This window comes from Salmo salar, chromosome 06, assembly GCF_965601325.2.
Source record: "Salmo salar chromosome 06, fSalSal1, whole genome shotgun sequence".
In the NCBI taxonomy this organism is placed as follows: Eukaryota; Metazoa; Chordata; class Actinopteri; order Salmoniformes; family Salmonidae; genus Salmo; species Salmo salar.
In genome coordinates, this window is record NC_138296.1 from 89,410,188 (window position 1) to 89,423,022 (window position 12,835).

A 12,835-nucleotide genomic window follows, 5' to 3' on the forward strand; every position below is an offset into this window, starting at 1 on the left:
CTCTCCCTTCCTCTCTCCCCTCCTCTCTCCCTTTCTCTCTCCCTACCTCTCTCCCCTCCTCTCTCCCTTTCTCTCTCCCTACCTCTCTCCCCTCCTCTCTCCCTTTCTCTCTCCCCTCCCCCTTCCTCTCTCCCCTCCTCTCTCCCTTTCTCTCTCCCTACCTCTCTCCCCTCCTCTCTCCCTTTCTCTCTCCCTACCTCTCTCCCCTCCTCTCTCCCTTTCTCTCTCCCCTCCTCTCTCCCTTCCTCTCTCCCCTCCTCTCTCCCTTTCTCTCTCCCCTCCTCTCTCCCTTCCTCTCTCCCCTCCTCTCTCCCTTTCTCTCTCCCCTCCTCTCTCCCCTTCTCTCTCCCCTCCTCTCTCCCTTTCTCTCTCCCTACCTCTCTCCCTTTCTCTCTCCCCTCCTCTCTCCCCTCCTCTCTCCCTTTCTCTCTCCCCTCCTCTCTCCCCTCCTCTCTCCCTTCCTCTCTCCCTTTCTCTCTCCCTACCTCTCTCCCTTTTTTCCTAATTGCCACTGTCCCCCTTTCTCCACCCCTCCCTTCCCCCTCCCTGACTCCTTCACCCCCTCCCCCCCACCTCCATCCCTCCCTGATTCCTTTCCTCTACACCCCTCTCTCCCTGCAGGTGAGAGTGTAGAGGAGAACTCTAACACAGTGGTGAAGCTGCTGATCAGGCGTCCGGAGTGTTTTGGTCCCGCTCTGAGAGGAGAGGGGGGCAACGGCCTGCTGGCGGCCATGCTGGAAGCCATTAAGATATCCGAGGACCCTGCTCTGGACCTGCCCTCTACAGCCGATGGGGAACCTTCTGGGTAATTAAATCTCTCAATCACTCACCATCGGATGACACCTTTATAATTAACATAGGATCATTGAGTAGTGGAAGGAATATGGAAGACAATTCAAGGTTGAGCTTCAATTCAAGGTTGAGCTTCAGTTCAAGGTTGAGCTTCAATTCAAGGTTGAGCTTCAATTCAAGGTTGAGCTTCAATTCAAGGTTGAGCTTCAAATCAAGGTTGAGCTTCAAATCAAGGTTGAGCTTTAATTTCAAGGTTGAGCTTTAATTTCAAGGTTGAGCTTTAATTTCAAGGTTGAGCTTCAATTCAAGGTTGAGCTTCAATCTAATTCCTTTACAAGAAATGCAGATGAATAGGGGTGGTGGAAGTGGAATCTGACAATCTGCTATGGAGCTTTTTGAAACCATGAGCTTTATTAATTCAGTTAGGGAGGAATTTAGCCGTACATCTAGAGATGACCTTTCAACTCATTAGAAGTGACTTGTTTATCTGTGTCCTAGGTCTGATGAGGAGGAGGAGGTTGCCCACACAGGAAACGCCATCATGTCCTTTTACTCTGCCCTTATTGACCTGCTGGGACGCTGCGCCCCTGAGATGCACGTGAGTGACAACACCTTTTTTTTAAATGATCAAACCTTTATTTATTGATGATAGTCTCATTGAGATACAATCTTAAGATACCTGAGAGAAACCTGGACCAAAACAACATCAAGGTCAACGGGAAAAAAAAGAAACAACTGTCCAAACATGTCCTGAGTTACCGGACCAACGATGTGGGAAGGCTAATGTTTCTGGTGTCCCTGAGGAAGCTTCTGGTTTCTTCACAGCTGCAGAAGTTAGATCAGGGCCTCGTCTCTCTCCTGTCTTCTGTCTGTTTGGCATGCTGCCCTTACCCCCCCAGATTCATCATCAACATATTATCAGCTACACTTCAGCTCTGTTCACAGTCCTCCATGCACTGTGCTGCTCTCTCTCTCTCTCTCTCCTCTCTCTCTCTCTCTCTCTCTCTCTCTCTCTCTCTCTCTCTCTCTCTCTCTCTCTCTCTCTCTCTCTCTCTCTCTCTCTCTCTCTCTCTCTCTCTCTCGCCCGCCCGCCCGCCCTCCCTCCCTCCCTCCCTCCCTCCCTCCCTCCCTCCCTCCCTCCCTCCCTATCCCTCCCATCCTTCTTCCTCTCTCTCTCTCTCTCTCTCTCTCTCTCTCTCTCTCTCTCTCTCTCTCTCTCTCTCTCTCTCTCTCTCTCTCTCTCTCTCTCTCTCTCTCTCTCTCTCAGTTGATCAACAAGGGTAAAGGCGAGGCATTGCGTATCCGTGCCATCCTGCGCTCCCTGGTTCCTACCACAGACCTAGTGGGCATCATCAGTATACCACTCAAGATGCCCATCGTCAATAAAGGTAGGACCCAATGACTAAAGAGCTCCGATTAATATCCTATTTTAACATGTCCTGGTTGAGTCAAAACATTTCTATCCTAAAGTTTTGGTTGATATTTGAATCAGTTGTTCAGAAACATTACTCTGTTGATTAAGAATGGTGAAGTAACATGGAAACAATGTGGACCTGTTTCTAGTCATCAAGATCCTGCTGTGTTTTAATGGTAAACACATGTTACACTGTAGTAGAAGGTTCATCTTGTGGTGCCAGAGCTTTCATATCCTATTCCACTCACAGACACATCTTGGGCTACATCAGAAATCTGTCAGCCGAATGAGGTAAAGGCTCTTACATGTTCCTGATTGGGTTGTCTGCTTACACCTTGAGGAGTAGGTCTCTACCCATTTCTCAGTCCATGTTTCCGCTGAACAAGAAATACTGCAGACTACAAGGTCTTCGCTTAACCAATTTGTACTTTATCTAAAAGTTGTCATGTTAGGTTAAAGTATATGAAGTCGCAGCACGGAAAATGTGTTTGTGGTGGAGTAGTAACTATAGACTTCTTTGGCAAAAATCCAATCAACCTTTCCCATTTTCAATTTTCTTCATGATAAATTCTAATGAGAAAGCATACATTATCTTTCTTACTGAGTGAACTTCTTCTGCCACCTCTCTCCCTCTATAATCTGTTTCCTACAGTAAAGTATTCTCCCAAGAGAGCCTTCATTACACAGTAAATTACTTTTTCAAATGACTTCTCTCTGCTTGTCCTAGTCTGCTTTCCACACACTCAGTTTTTTCAGATAACGTGTTTCTTTTCCCAACGTGTATTAAACCTGGTAGATGTTACATCTCATTCTATGTGAAACCTTATTGAGCTCTACACTTCTCCTTTCTTATCTTTCCATTTACACCATGCTGTGTTAGTGGAACGACTAAACTTCCTCTGTCCTCTCACCCCTTCTATAAATCGGTTTATTTTTGTTGCTTCCTCATCCTCTACCTGCTCTTCCTCCTCCTCTTCCTCCTCTGCCTCCTCCTCTTCCTCATCTGCCTCCTCCTCTATCTCCTCCTCTACCTCCTCCTCTTCCTCATCTGCCTCCTCCTCTATCTCCTCCTCTACCTCATCTTCCTCTTCCTCTACCTCCTCCTCTATCTCCTCCTCTACCTCCTCCTCTTCCTCCTGTACCTCCTCCTCCACCCCCAGACGGTAGTGTGACAGAGCCAGACATGTCAGCTAGTTTCTGTCCGGACCACAAGGCCCCCATGGTGTTGTTTCTGGACCGCGTGTACGGCGTGGAGGACCAGAGCTTTCTGCTACACCTGTTGGAGGTGGGCTTCCTGCCTGACCTCCGCGCCTCCGCCTCCCTGGACACGGTGAGTAGGAGAGACAAATAAATCCTTCAGTCAGTAAACCAGTCAGTGAACCAGTCAATGAGTCAGTCACTCAGTCACTCAGTGAACCAGTCAGTCAGTCAGTGAACCAGTCAGTGAATCAGTCACTCAGTGAACCAGTCAGTCAGTCAGTGAACCAGTCAGTCAGTCAGTCAGTCAGTGAACCAGTCAGCCAGTCAGTCAGTCAGTCAGTGAACCAGTCAGTCAGCCAGCCAGCCAGCCAGCCAGCCAGTCAGTCAGTGAACCAGTCAGTCAGCCAGTCAGTGAAGCAGTCAGTCAGTCTGTGAACCAGTCAGTCATTCAGTCAGCCAGCCAGTCAGTCAGTGAACCAGTTATTCAGTCAGCCAGTCAGTTAGTCAGCCAGGCAGTCAGTCATTTAACCAGTCAGTCAGTTAGTCAGTCAGCCAGGCAGTCAGTCAGCCAGCCAACCAGTCAGTCAGTGAACCAGTCAGTCAGTTAGTCAGTCAGTGAGTGAACCAGCCAGTCAGTCAGTGAACCAGTCAGTCAGTTAGTCAGTCAGTCATTTAACCAGTCAGCCAGTTAGTCAGTCAGCCAGGCAGTCAGTCAGCCAGCCAATCAGTCAGACAGCCAGTCAGTGAAACAGTCAGTCAGTCTGTGAACCAGTAAGTGAGTGAACCAGTCAGCCAGCCAGTCAGTCAGTTAGTCAGTCAGCCAGTCAGTCAGTGAACCAGTCAGTCAGACTTCCCTGGATATTGTGAGTAGGACTGAGCCTTCGTTCGGTCTGTCGTCGGTCAGTCAGTCAATGAGAAAACACAAGAAACATTTATATATCAATCAATCAACCAATCAATCAATATATGTATTAATTAATCCTCTCCCCATAGCGTGTACTGACTTCTTGTATGTGTAACAACATGTTTGTCAAAATACTCTACTGACAACAATCACACAGTTGATGAGTTGTTATTTTGACTGGGTAAATATTGACTGCTGTTTCTCCATGTGAATCACGTTAAATGAGGATCCACCACAACAAACTTCTCTCTGATGTATTTGAGAAAAGTCTGTTGGATCTTAGTGCGTGGTCTTTTTTACTCATCATCCTCTGAAAAAGGAGACAAAACTGCTTTCATCACAGCTCCATCTTGTCCTGAGGGAGAGGAGTAGTATTCCCCATGCTGGCACGGAGGCTGTAACCATGGGAGACCATCGCCATGGGACGGACCTCTGTAATTGCATTTACCCATAATCCTTTGGGAGAGAGAGAGAGAGAGAAAGTGATGCTGACAGTCCCCATTTATCTCAATACCTGCTACAACAGTCTACCTTAGGGGTCACCGTGGCCTCAGGGATATCATCTGACTCACAGGGGGAACCAAACAGTCCCTTGATGTATGGTTGTGTACTTCACGTGCTGAGATTCTCTCTAATAGTTGTTTATAGTGGTTAGTAGTTGTTTACAGTGGCTAGTAGTTGTTTACAGTGGTTAGTAGTTGTTTACAATGGTTAGTTGTTTGTTTACAGTGGCTAGTAGTTGTTTACAGTGGTTAGGTGTTGTTTACAGTGGTCAGTCAGTCACCAACTGTTGGTCGTGGAAAGCTATTGGGTTGGCAGGCTTTTCTTTCAGCCCAGCTCTAATGATTAGTTGTTAAGCTGAACCGGCTGGGTTAGTGCTAGGTTGGAACACATAACCGCCTGTAGATGTCCAGAAACAGTAGTTTGTGGGCACTGTACTGATGCTTTAATAAATAACCCTACTCAAAGGAATTGAGTCAAGAAATCCAGTGTTGGTGATGGCCACTAGTCTGTCCTCTCTCATTCACTATCATGTAATTCTGTCCTCTGGCTCTAGGATGTGCTGAGCACCACAGAGACCGCTCTGGCCATGAACAGGTACATTGGTTCAGCCCTGCTTCCCCTGCTGACCAGGTGTGCTGACCAGTTCTCGGGCACGGAGCACTACGCAGCGCTCATCGACTCTACGCTCCACACTATCTATCGGCTGTCCAAGGGACGCTCCCTCACCAAGGCCCAGAGAGACTCTATCGAGGAGTGTTTGCTCGCAATCTGCAAGTAAGTATTAACAAAGACATGCTATGAACCTTTCAGTTCTCTAAAACCCCTCCGTGGACCTGTAAGGCCGTGCTGATGTCCTGGAGTCTCCTGTAACTATTGGGTTTTCAGTTGTCGACCAATATGTAGCTGTGGTAGCTTTAGGTCAAAGCTAGGGTTGCAAAATTCCAATCATTTTCACAAAATTCACTGGTTTTCCAGAATGACTAGTCAAAGCCTTATATTCCAACCTGAGATATCCTCATATTTGACTGTATGTGTCAATCACATGTTTCTCTTCCCCTGCTGCCCTACAGACACCTGCGTCCCTCCATGATGCAGCAGCTGCTGAGACGTCTGGTGTTTGATGTTCCCCTGCTGGCAGAGTACTGCAAGATGCCACTCAGGGTAAGATCCCATTCTCACAGAGTACTGCAAGATGCCACTCAGGGTAAGATCCCATTCTCACAGAGTACTGCAAGATGCCACTCAGGGTAAGATCCCATTCTCACAGAGTACTGCAAGATGCCACTCAGGGTAAGATCCCATTCTCACAGAGTACTGCGAAATGCCACTCAGGGTAAGATCCCATTCTCACAGAGTACTGCGAAATGCCACTCAGGGTAAGATCCCATTCTCACAGAGTACTGCAAGATGCCACTCAGGGTAAGATCCCATTCTCACAGAGTACTGCAAGATGCCACTCAGGGTAAGATCCCATTCTCACAGAGTACTGCAAGATGCCACTCAGGGTAAGATCCCATTCTCACAGAGTACTGCAAGATGCCACTCAGGGTAAGATCCCATTCTCACAGAGTACTGCGAAATGCCACTCAGGGTAAGATCCCATTCTCACAGAGTACTGCGAAATGCCACTCAGGGTAAGATCCCATTCTCACAGAGTACTGCGAAATGCCACTCAGGGTAAGATCCCATTCTCACAGAGTACTGCAAGATGCCACTCAGGGTAAGATCCCATTCTCACAGAGTACTGCAAGATGCCACTCAGGGTAAGATCCCATTCTCACAGAGTACTGCGAAATGCCACTCAGGTAAGATCCCATTCTCACACAGTACTGCGAAATGCCACTCAGGGTAAGATCCCATTCTCACAGAGTACTGCAAGATGCCACTCAGGGTAAGATCCTATACTCACAGAGTACCGTAAGGGGCCTGAGGGTTTGTCAATACTAGTCCCCCCCCCTTGTTGTTATGGGTGAGAACAGCTCGGTTGACACCCCTTGCCTCCCTCCCTCTCTCCCTCCCTCCTCTCCCTCTTTCCCTCCCTGCTCTCCCTCTCTCCCTCCTTCCGCTCACATAAACAGAAGTCTTCACTTCCTCTCTTCTCTTTCCCCTGGGTGGGGGGGGCTGATATACTGTAGGTGTGACCTCTGTCTGATGACACGTCTGTATCACTCCTAGCTGATAACACGGTATCTAGTACAAGTACATTCCGAGTACATACTGTACCTAGAACATTCATTTAACCTCTAGGGGACCCCCTTCCCGTTCTCATCTCAGTAACGGGATTGCTTGACAAGATAGCAAAAATCTAATAATTTCAATTTCTCAAACAATCAACTATTTTACACCATTTGAAAGATAAACATCTCTTTAATCCAACCACGTTGTCCGATTTCAAAAAGGCTTTACGGCGAAAGCATAAAGTTAGATTATGTTAGGACAGTACAAAGACAAATTACACACAGCCATTTTCAATGCAAGGACAGGCGTCACCAAAAGCAGAAAACCAGCTAAAATTATGCACTAACCTTTGACAATCTTCATCAGATGACACTTCTAGGACATTATGTTAGACAATACATGCATTTTTTGTTCTATCAAGTTCATATTTATATCCAAAAACAGCATTTTACATCGGCGCGTGACGTTCAGAAAATGTATTTCCCCCAAAACCTCCGGTGAATCAGTACTACAATTTACAAAAATACTCGTCATAAACGTTGATAAAATATTAAACTGTTATTCAAAGAATTATAGATGAACATCTCCTGAATGCAACCGCATTGACAGATTTCAAAATAACTTTACTGGGAAAGCACACTTTGCAATAATCTGAGTACTGTGCTCAGAAAAATACACTACGCAATACAGATAGCCGCCATTTTGGAGTCATCTAAATGCATAAATAGCATTAGAAATATTTACTTACCTTTAATAATCTTCATCATAAAGCACTTCCAGGAATCCCAGGTCCACAACAAATGTTGTTTTGTTTGATAAAGTTCATAATTTATGTCCAAATAACTCCTTGTTGTTCGCGCGTTCAGTTCAGCTACTCCGAATGTAGGAAGCGCGCGGAAAATGTGACGACGAAAAGTTAAAAAAAATCTATTTACGTTCGTTCAAACATGTCAAACGTTGTATAGCATCAATCTTTAGGGCCTTTAGAACGTGAAGATTCAGTAATATTTCAACCGGACGGTTCCTGTGTCTTGAAAAACATTTTGTAACAGAGCTACCTCTCGCGTGAATGCGCGCCAATGAACTGACATCCTTCCCTGGGTGACCAACTTCCCAGCCTTCTCATTCGGTCTCTGTTCATCATAGACGCCTCAAACAACTTTCTAAAGACTGTTGACATCTAGTGGAAGCCTTAAGAAGTGCAAAATGAATCCTTAGTCACTGTGTGTTCCATTGGCAATGACTTGAAAAAAGTACAGGCACAAGATTTTCATTTCCTGCTTGTATTTTTCTCAGGCTTTTGCCTGCCATATGAGTTCTGTTATACCTACAGACACCATTCAAACAGTTTTAGAAAAATCTGAGTGTTTTCTATCCAAATCTACTAATAATATGCATATTCTAGTTTCTGGGCCAGAGTAGTAACCTGTTCAAATTGGGTACGTTTTTCATCCGGCCGTGAAAATACTGCCCCCTAGCCCAGACAGGTTTTAAACAGGAAACAGACTTTTACCTACATGTACGTTCATTTGCAGAATCTTAACAGGATATTGATTTGAATACTTAATTGACTTCCAACAGTTTGGAAGAAGACAGGGGTCCAAATACCTGAATTTAGAATCAGTGGGAGGGAGATATGTTAACTCTTTTCAGAATTTATTTCCTCCAACTTCTGACCACCCACCACCAAAATGATTCATCTTCATTTCCTCTCAACATCTTACTTTCCACTAGTAGCTACTACCTGGAAGGGTTTCAGCAGCGGGATACTGACTTGTCCTTTGTGTTTCCTCCAGCTGCTAACTGAACACTATGAGCAGAGCTGGATGTACTACTGTCTTCCCTCGGGGCTGGGGAGCTCCGGCATGGCCTCAGAGGAAGAACTGCTGCTCACCAAAAAACTATTCTGGGGAATATTCGACTCGCTCTCAACAAAGGTACGGATGATACTGTTATGTGTAATCTTTGTTCTCCCTCAGGACTGCTTTTACAGTGCCTTCGGGAAAGCATTCAGACCCCTTTGACTTTTTCCACATTATGTTACATTACAGCCTTATTCTAAAATTGATTAAAATGTTTTTTTCCTTCATCAATCTACACACAATATCCCATAATTTTGCAAATGTATAAAAAAAACTGCAATATCACATTTACATAAGTATTCAGACCCCTTACTCAGAACTTTGTTGAATCACCTATGGCAGCGATTACAGCATCGAGTCTTCTTGGGTATGACACTACAAGCTTGGCACACCTGTATTTGGGGAGTTTCTGCCATTCTTCTCTGCAGATCCTCTCAAGCTCTGTCAACTTGGATGGGGAGCTTTGCTGCACAGCTATTTTCAGGTGTCTCCAGAGATGTTTGATCGGGTTCAAGTCCGGGCTCTGGCTGGGCCACTCAAGGACATTCATGGACTTGTCCCGAAGCCACTCCTGCCTTGTCTTGGCTGTGTGCTTAGGGTGCTTACGGTCGTTGTGCTGAGTGCTTTGGAGCAGGTTTTCATCAAGGATCTCTCTGTACTTTGCTCAATTCATCTTTACCTCGATCCTGACTAGTCTTCCAGTTCCTGCCACTGAAAAACATTCCCAAAGCATGATGCTGCCAAATAGTTCAATCTTGGTTTCATCAGACCAGATAATCTTGTTTCTTATGGTCTGAGAGTCTTTAGATGCCTTTCGGTTAACTCCAAGTGGACAGTCATGTGCCTTTTACTGAAGAGTAGCGTCCGTCTGGCCAGCTCTAGGAAGAGTCTTGGTGGTTCCAAACTTCTAACATTTAAAAATGATGGGTGCCACTGTGTTCTTGGGGACCATCAATGCTGCAGAAATGTTTTGGTACCCTTCCCCAGATCTGTGCCTCAACACAATCCTGTCTCAGAGGTCTACAGACAATTCCTTCCACCTCATGGCTTGATTTTTGCTCTAACATGCACTGTCAACTGTGGGACCTTATATAGACAGGTTTGTGCCTTTCCAAATCATGTCAAATCAATTGAATTCACTACAGGTGGATTCCAATGAAGTTGTAGAACCATCTCAAGGATGATCAATCAAAACAGGATGCATCTGAGCTCAATTTCAAGTCTCATAGCAAAGGGTCTGAATACTTTAAGCCTCCATAAGGTATTTCTGTTTTTAATACATATGCATTCAAATGAAAAAAAACTGTTTTTGTTTGTCAATATGGGGTATTGTGTGTAGATTGCTGTGGATTTTTATTTATTTCATCAATTTTAGTATAAGGCTGTAACGTAACAAAATATGGAAAAAGTCAAGGAGTATGAATACTTTCCGAAGGTACTGTGTATAATGCTAATGGAGGCTTAAAGTCTTACGATACATGACTTTACGTCTGACTGGTTTACATCTAAAAACCATCACAATCTGGAGTTATAGTCCAGAGCCCAACCCGAATCAATTCTTACAATATCAGACGCAGGCTGGATATTTTTTTTTCATGCCACGAAAGTGTTTCTCCTGGCAAATAGGTCCCTGTTTAACCTCTCTGGGCTAGGCGGGACGAATTCGTCCCACCTACGCAACAGCCAGTCTAATCCAGTGGCGCGATTTTCAAATACCTTAGAAATGCTATTACTTCAATTTCTCAAACATATGACTATTTTACAGCTATTTAAAGACAAGACTCTCGTTAATCTAACCACACTGTCCGATTTCAAAAAGGCTTTACAACGAAAGCAAAACATTAGATTATGTCAGCAGAGTACCCAGCCAGAAATAATCAGACACCCATTTTTCAAGCTAGCATATACTGTCACAAAAACCCAAACCACAGCTAAATGCAGCACTAACCTTTGATGATCTTCATCAGATGACAACCCTAGGACATTATGTTATACAATACATGCATGTTTTGTTCAATCAAGTTCATATTTATATCAAAAAACAGCTTTTTACATTGGCATGTGACGTTCAGAACTAGCATACCCCCCGCAAACTTCCGGGGAATTTACTAACAATTTACTAAATTACTCTCGATAAACGTTCACAAAAAGCATAACAATTATTTTAAGAATTATAGATACAGAACTCCTCTATGCACTCGATATGTCCGATTTTAAAATAGCTTTTTGGTGAAAGCACATTTTGCAATATTCTAAGTACATAGCCCAGCCATCACGGGCTAGCTATTTAGACACCCAGCAAGTTTAGCCTTCACCAAAATCAGATTTACTATTACAAAAGTTTGATTACCTTTGTTGTCTTCGTCAGAATGCACTCCCAGGACTGCTACTTCAATAACAAATGTTGGTTTGGTCCAAAATAATCCATCGTTATATCCGAATAGCGGCGTTTTGTTTGTGCGTTCCAGACACTATCCGAATGGTAAATAAGGGTCACGTGCATGGCGCAATTCGTGACAAAAAAAATCAAAATATTCCATTACCGTACTTCGAAGCATGTCAACCGCTGTTTAAAATCCATTTTTATGCCATTTTTCTCGTAAAAAAGCGATAATATTCCGACTGGGAATATCCTTTTAGGTAAACAGACAAAGGAAAAGAAAGCTTTCGGTCGACGCGGGCACGAGCCTGAGTCTCACAGTACTGTAACCAGCCACCACCCAAACGCGCTACTTTGTTTCAGCCAGAGCCTGCAAAGCCACGATTCAGCTTTTTGCCGCCTTCTGAGAGACCATGTGAGACGTAGGAAGTGTCACGTTATAGCAGAGATCCTTTGTAATTGATAGAGATGGTAAAGAAGTTCAAGAAATGGTCAGACAGGGTACTTCCTGTACAGAATCTTCTCAGGTTTTGACCTGCCATTTGAGTTCTGTTATACTCACAGACACCATTCAAACCGTTTTAGAAACTTTAGGGTGTTTTCTATCCAAAGCCAATAATTATATGCATATTCTAGTTACTGGGCAGGAGTAGTAACTAGATTAAATCGGGTACGTTTTTTATCCAGCCGTGTCAATACTGCCCCCTAGCCCTAACAGGTGCACTGGGTGTTTTCAGAAACCTGTCTTTCCAGGTTCAGTAAGTTTTTGTTCTGTTTCCAGGTTCAGTAACTGTTGTTCTGTTTCCAGGTTCAGTATCTGGTTTTCTTTTTCCAGGTTCAAGTTCTGTTTGACTGAGGCTTTTATTATGACTGAGGTTTTTTTATCACCAGAGTCTAAGTGTGTCTCTCTAGGAAGCAGAAGAGAGTGAGAGACTGTGAACGGAGCTAAAGTGTCGCTGAAATATGAATAATTTATGAGAATGTGACAGATCACTGCTCTCTGGCTCTGCAGAGTGTTTCTCCTCTCTCCCTGCAGGAGCAGACATGTCCTCTTTTGACCCAACTATCCATATCTAAGAGAGCAGGAGATATAATGGCGCTGTATGGTATGGCTGCTGTTTTACGGGGCCCCTAAACAACTGTGCTATTTTGTTTGTTTTTTCACATTGTTCATAACATATTTTGTACATAAAGTTGCTGCTACCGTCTCTTATGACCGAAAAGAGCTACTGGACATCAGAACAGCGATTACTCACCTCGAACGGGACAAAGATTTTTGTTTTAATGAGTCCGACGCGAAGGATATACTGCTTTCCGGAGACCAGGCCCAAATCCCCGTCATTCCCATGAAGAAAAGGCAGAGATACAGAGGGAGAAGGTCGGGGTGCCTTGTGAGGATTCAGAGGCGAGTGAGTAAATCACCACTACCATCGGTTCTATTGGCCAACGTGCACTCACTGGAGAATAAACTGGATGATCTATGGTCGAGACTATCCTACCAAAGGGACATTAAAAACTGTAATATCTTATGTTTCACCGAGTCGTGGCTGAACGATGACATGGATCATTTCGAAGGCCGTCTATTTACTACCACAAACCGA

The 12,835-nt window shown here is 44.6% G+C and overlaps 1 protein-coding gene across 5 annotated transcripts in view; it reads left to right on the plus strand.

The window, feature by feature from the left end:
* The window catches only part of LOC106608253 (ryanodine receptor 3), a 264,485-nt gene that overhangs the window by 179,433 nt on the left and 72,217 nt on the right, over positions 1–12,835 (plus strand). For all 5 annotated transcript variants that reach the window (XM_082977053.1, XM_045721102.2, XM_045721103.2 and 2 more), the window contains 7 exons: positions 622–805; positions 1,291–1,390; positions 2,060–2,180; positions 3,367–3,536; positions 5,368–5,588; positions 5,885–5,975; positions 8,789–8,929. In XM_082977053.1, coding sequence (XP_082833179.1) covers positions 622–805; positions 1,291–1,390; positions 2,060–2,180; positions 3,367–3,536; positions 5,368–5,588; positions 5,885–5,975; positions 8,789–8,929 — 1,028 coding nt within the window. The remainder of the gene's footprint in view (positions 1–621; positions 806–1,290; positions 1,391–2,059; positions 2,181–3,366; positions 3,537–5,367; positions 5,589–5,884; positions 5,976–8,788; positions 8,930–12,835) is intronic.